Source organism: Triticum aestivum, chromosome 2A, assembly GCF_018294505.1.
Source record: "Triticum aestivum cultivar Chinese Spring chromosome 2A, IWGSC CS RefSeq v2.1, whole genome shotgun sequence".
Classification (NCBI taxonomy): Eukaryota; Viridiplantae; Streptophyta; class Magnoliopsida; order Poales; family Poaceae; genus Triticum; species Triticum aestivum.
Window position 1 is genome coordinate 169,544,277 of NC_057797.1, and position 6,203 is coordinate 169,550,479.

Below are 6,203 nucleotides of genomic sequence, written 5' to 3' on the forward strand. Positions count from 1 at the left end.
TTTTCATGGTTAGCTGCTCTCTGCGCGTAGGTCGTTTCATTGTGCAATCACCTCTGTCTACGCGCAATCGTAACAGCACAACCCCTAGCCGCAGTCGCGCAAAGTCTCATCTTTTTCTTTAACCGCATTGGAATGTATATCAGTTCCTTTCAACTGTAGCCTGTACTCTCTGGTTCTATCGTTAAAGAGGACCACCATCCATCTCATGTGCGGATCGTCATGTGTGATTCTACTGTCCCGATAAGAAACTACTAGTAAGAGGATTGCGCGTGATTGAAAAGAAAAAAAAGGTGGCAATTGAGCTCTGAAATGAAGAAACTGAAATCTGCAAAAGTTGTGTCTGCTGCTCCCTCCAGACTGAAAATGTTGCCACCCATCCATGCACCACCTTGACCTATGTGGAGACCAAGCCATGGCCGCGTTTACATCCTCCTCATCCTCATCTCTATGCTGCATGCCATAAAGTAGAGCCCAACCCGATGGCAATTACGTTTGTTATTACGCTGTTAGCAGCACTAGGCTACCAATATTAGCTTCTTTGTTATTACGCTCTGATCTCGTTATGTCCCCCCTCTTATCTGGTTGTCGATCCTCTGCTGGCAATACTGTACAGTTTTCCCCCCTACTATAATGAAAAAGGCAGAACACCTGCCAGTTCCGCTCAAAAAAACCCGATGGCAATTACGTTTCAGAGAGCTCCATCGCTGTTTCCTCTATAGCCACCAAAACTCTCCGTTGTCAGGGCAAAAGAGTGGTGGTAGAGAGATGGATGGTATGCAAGCATCTATGATCCATCCCTCTTGATTAATCGTCCTTGGTTTTTCCTGTTGGTAGTTTCTTCTTCTTACTATTCTGGTGGAAATTTGTGCTCAAGATCTCCGGATGAATGTTCTTCCTTTGTTTCTGTTTCTCCGTTCTTCTCACGCTAGAGCAATCTTGTTTCCTATTTGGAGATCTTCTGCGTCCCCTGCGATTTTCCATGGCAAAGGCTTAATTGGAGGTTTCTTTTCGTTATTTGTTCGAGTAGTGGCAAGTGTCAAAGTTTCACCTTGATGATCTTGCTCTGCTATTCCCCTGTCAATTGTCATGTCACCAAGATTTGATCATCTTGTTGTTTCTTATCTGAACTTTGAAGGCGGCCATCTGCTGGGTGCTGTAGAAGGAGCTGATCGAGCGAACCAGAACAAGGTCAAAAAGAGAGAACTCCTGCATGCGTATTCATCATCGATCTCGTGTTCATCCGCACCTATTTCTCCATCTGACTCTGCACTGCGCGCTCTGCTTTTCCGCAGGCCAAGATCGTCAAGATAGCGGCGCCGGTGCTGGTGCTGGTGGTGCTGCTCACGGCAGCGGCGGTCTCCATGGCGCCCGGCGGCCCTGCCCGGCTCCACGCGCTCTTCTGCAGCAAAAACTTCCAGGTGCTGTGCGTGGCCTGTCAGATCAACATGGGCTGTCTTTTCGCGAGGAAGGCCGTTCGGGCGCGGACGCCGGCGGCCCGGCGCTTCTGGGCGGTGGGCGTCGTCGCGTGCTTCCTGGAGCTCGCGCTCAAGCTGTACATCATCCCGGTGGTGGTGAGTTTTTGTGCTGTCTTGGTGACTTGATTGTTGATTCTCAAGTTTGGGTTTAAGTTCAGGCGCTAATGAACTTGCACTCGTTGTTTCTGTCAGTGCCCCGCGGCTGTGGAGGATGGTGTTTAGGTGCGCTGCACCTGCCGAAGATGGATCATTTTGGAGATGCGCCGTTTTGTTTCATTAGCTAAGTTAGATGTTTGGAAGGGCCTGCCATGTGGGGTTTTAGACTCATCTGCTAGTATGAATGTATGTATGCTACTTCGTACTTGGATCCTTAATTACCTTTTTGTTGTTGTCTTGTTGCATCGGGATGCGGCCCTTTAGGCTGTATAGAATACGTATGAAGTTAGAAGGGATTCGAACTTATATTTAGCTCAAGAGAAGTCTTGAAGGTTGGAAACTTGGAGTGTATGTGACCCAGCGACTCCATTCCGTGAGCAACATTTGTTATTCTTGACGCGGCACTAGTTTGCAACCAGTTCAGTTCTTCACGGCTGGCTGCTCTTTGCGCGATGCAACCCGCGGCATGGATGTGCGCGTAGATCGTTTCATCGGGCAAATCACCTCTGCCTATGCGCAATCGCAACCGTGTCCAAGTTGGAGCTGGGCATGGGTGTGCGCCGAGCCGCCGACTGAGGTCACAAGTTGGATATACCAACTCCAGCGCACGACCTCGAACGGACGTCCGTTTTGTCTAGATTCTGTCCGTTTGGGTAAGGCAATGGGATCGTGTCCGGCCCTGTCCTGGAATGCGGTAGCCGTGCGCCCAGCACCAGGCCGTATTCTTTGGCCCATCATGTCCGCCACAACCAAGCCCATATATTCATATTATGTTCAAAACAAGTTTGCGTGTTAAAATATTAATTGTCTGAAAATAAAAATAGTTTTACAATCCAGATGAAATTGTCTCTAATAAAATAGTTTTACAACCAAATCGAAATTGCCTTGAATGAACATAACATCTATTAGTTGCTAATGTGAGTCCACACGTGCTCAACCAAGTCATTTTGAAGATCCAAATGAGTGTGCCAATCACGTATTTCACGATGAAATTGGACAAACTGTTTAAATGTGGCCGGTTCTTGGTGCAGGGGCTCAACATTTTCACCTCGATGCAGCAGGGGTGGTTGGCGGCTGGCTACTGGCCGCTTTGGAGCACTCGTCGGAAGCTGCCGTGACCGCCGTGGTACGTCGCCGGCGGTCGTATCCCCTCTGCCACCGGCTACGATGGCGACAGCCAAAACTACGGTGAAAGTGCGGGCGTGGTGGCGGCCATGTCGAAACGTGGTTTGATATGAATGGCCGGGGGATGCGCAGTGAGGAGGCGGCCGGAGAATAGTGACGGAGCCGGCGGCGGGGGGCGAGAGAGAGGGGGTGGAGGCGTTGAAAGCGAAGGGGCTGCTTGTGTCCCCGACAGGTGGGCCACAGGAGGACAAGGGTATGCGTTGAGCCCGTCCGCGCGATGTCCGTTATACCACAAAGTCGACGCAAATTTGGGTCAGAAATTGGTCGAAAATGGACAAAATTCAGACATTTATCCGTATTGAGTCACACGTTGGACTGCGCTATTCATTCGTTCTACCACAAACTGGCGCACCGGAAGCGCTGGGGTTGTATGTTGATGTTGATGGGAGGCGGTAGGCAGAGCAGGAACGGCCCATCGCGTAGAGGGGAGTGGTATAAACGTGCCGCGCTGCCCGTGCCCGGTGTGGCGAATGCAGTACGCGCGCGGTCTGGTCTGGTCTGGTCTCGTCTGTCTGTCACCAAAGAAATTGTACGCATCCGCAGCTGCAGGTAGTACCGGCCTCATCCTTTTTTTCAGATCAGTTCCTTCCCTTGGACTGGCAAAAATGACAAATCTGACTTAAAAGCGAAACTAATTCATAAAGTAAACTATTTTTAAAAAAAATTCACTCAGCTAACACTTTTGTGTAACGCCCGACAGCTAGGCGCCACACTATACTGTGTAGCGCCTGACTGACAGGCGTTACACGTCTTACCATCGTCACATTCTTAAGTTAGTGTACAACGTCTAAAAGCTAGACGCTACACTATGCAACGCCTAAAAGTTAAGGGACACTATATCTTGCGAGGCCTGACCTCTAGGCGCTGCAGCAGTGGCCAACACACGTGGAACTGGCTAGCTTGGGCATCGTACGAACTCCAGGGCTATGCGAACAAGGTTTTCTTTTCTCTTAAAATAGAACAACCCAAAGCGACTACTACGCGAATAGGGATCGGATGCGATGGGGAAGCAGCAGCTGTCCATCATCACATCATCTACTGGTACGGTTCGTTGCTACAGCCAGCCTACACAGGCGCAGAGGACACAAAAATAGCTGTGGAAGTGTACCGCGTGTTGGCCACCGGTGCAACGCTGAGACTCTAGGCGTTACACTGTATAGTGCAGCGCCTACCTCTCAGGCGTTGCACGTTGACTTAGCATTTTTCAGCCAGGTTTGGGTGTGATGATGGTCAGGCGTGTAGCGCCTGTGTGTTAGGCGTGACACAGTGTAGAGTAACGCCTAGATGTTAGGCGCTACACAAAAAAGTCAGCTGAGTGAAATTTTTTCAAAAGCAGTTCAGTTTGTGAATTAGTTTCGTCTTGAGGTCAAATTTGTCATTTTTGCCCCTTGAACTGTAGCATGTACTCTCTGGTTCTATCGTTAAAGAGGGCCCTCCCTCCCTAGTGAATCTTTTCTTCGACACTTTCAGTGGGAGGAGACGTTCCCGTCAACGACGAGACGCCTACGATGACTTCGTAAATCTCAAGATGATATGCCGGCTCAGTCTTTTGGAGATGCTCATAAGGATAAGATGTGCGTGTGTGCGTTCATAGGGGTGAGTGTATGCGCGTGTATATGAGCGCTTGTGTCTGTATCGATGCTAAAAAAAAAGACAACTCTAGACTAGAGTTACCATACCAAACCACCACAATCTGCCAAGCCAGCCAATCGTCGTGCACACATTTCCTCGCTTCAGAAAAGAAAAGAGAAAAAGAGATGGTTCAGAAAGGTAAACTGGAAGCTGGAAAAGCTGTGCTGATCCTCCTGCCCTCCTGCCACGGAGACGGAGCATCTCCACGACTTGACCACCCTGACCACTCCTCCGCTTGCTGGCCTGGCTACATAGGCAGCAGCTACACCACCATCTGCCTCTCCAGCGCCAAGCCAAGGTTTCCGCTACACAACAAGAAAATCCTGCGTCTATGGTTACGAGCAAAGATGGCCGGTAAGCTTGCAATTATCCTTCGTGCCGCTTTACCATTCGATTCATATGCTGGGCTTTCTCTTGGTAAGCAATCTGGGTCGCTTACGAGAATTTGTTCTTGCGATTTATTTGCGTCGAGAAAGAGTGGCTTCTTGCTCTGCTATTTCCTTGTCATGTTACCAAGATTTGATCTTCTTGTTCCTTTGCTCTGCTCTTTGCTGCCAAGATTTAACCCACCTCTTGTCTTGTCTCAACTTTGAAGGCCGCAACTTGGGCGCCGCAGGAGCAAACGGGTTAGCCAGGGTGAGCAATTCCATCCTCTCGTCTCATCTCTAAGCTCTTCTTGCGTTCGATTCCATCTCTCTCACTCAGTCTTTGCGTGTGTTTTTCTTCCTTTCCGTGCTCTGCAGCCGCCCAAGATCGACGTGAAGACGCTCTGGATGTCCTCGCTTCGGTGGCCGAGTCCCGGCCCCGGCGCCGGCCAGGCCGTGGAAGCCCTGGTCACCTGCCTCTTCTTCACGTTCGTCACCGTCCTGCTGCAGGCGCTGCTCGCCATCGCGCTGTCGGAGAAGCCGGCGCCGACGGTGCTTCCGCCTCGCGTGAACCAGTGGATGATGGCCCTCTCCGTGTGGACGTCCGGCGTCCTGTTCTACCTGATCTACGTCTCCATGGCCGGCGGGTACGCGGCGGGGCCGAGCTGCTCGGACCTGGTCATCGCCGGGGTCGCGGGTGATGTGAGCCTCGCCATGACCGTCTACAACATGCTGCAGGTTGGAATTCAGTTCTTTGTTCTGTGTATCTTTGTTTCTGCTCATGCAGTTTGGGCATTGTTGTACTCGTTTGAGGGAAGGCTTCTAACCAAGTTGTTTGTCGTCTGTTTTGCCAGCGCCCCGTCTTTGCTTAGCTGCGGATGCGTGTGCCGGATCGACCATGATTGAGCGAGCATCTTGGTACCTGAAGTGTGGCGACCGTTTGCCCTTGCCTATGGCGGTTTACCTACTACTTGCTGTACTATTTTCTGTCTAGTGTTGGATGTGTTATGAGTTTAAGGTTCTCTATCTGCTGGAAGGATTTGACTTCAGTTAGGGGACAGGATTAATGTGTCATTTTCGTGTCAGTACCGGTTTGTTTTTGGGAAGAAAGAACTATATTTGTAGGGAATGTTTCATGAAGAACTCGTTGATGGGGATATGATCTTTTCTTTGCTTGTTTGCGTTGCATACTCTGACATGTTGATGCCTTGATGGGTACTCACTTGATCACTATCGCCTAGCCGGGCAATGAATCCTTGGTTCTTGTTGATGAGGATGTGATCTTCTCTGTTCGGTTCTCTCTGTGATCGCGATCGGTTCTGCTATTTTAGTCATACTAATTTCAGATTGACTGTTATTGGGTTCTTGATGCGTGGTGAAAAAAAGGATT

At 50.0% G+C, this 6,203-nt stretch overlaps 1 protein-coding gene across 1 annotated transcript; it reads left to right on the forward strand.

The window, feature by feature from the left end:
• Nucleotides 1–4,573: 4,573 nt before the first annotated feature.
• LOC123191608 (uncharacterized) lies at nt 4,574–5,988 on the forward strand. The gene is made up of 4 exons (XM_044604274.1): nt 4,574–4,802; nt 5,044–5,084; nt 5,192–5,551; nt 5,668–5,988. Exons 1-4 carry the CDS (start codon nt 4,574–4,576, stop codon nt 5,683–5,685), a joined length of 648 nt encoding a protein of 215 aa, XP_044460209.1. The 3' UTR covers nt 5,686–5,988.
• Nucleotides 5,989–6,203: the final 215 nt, after the last annotated feature.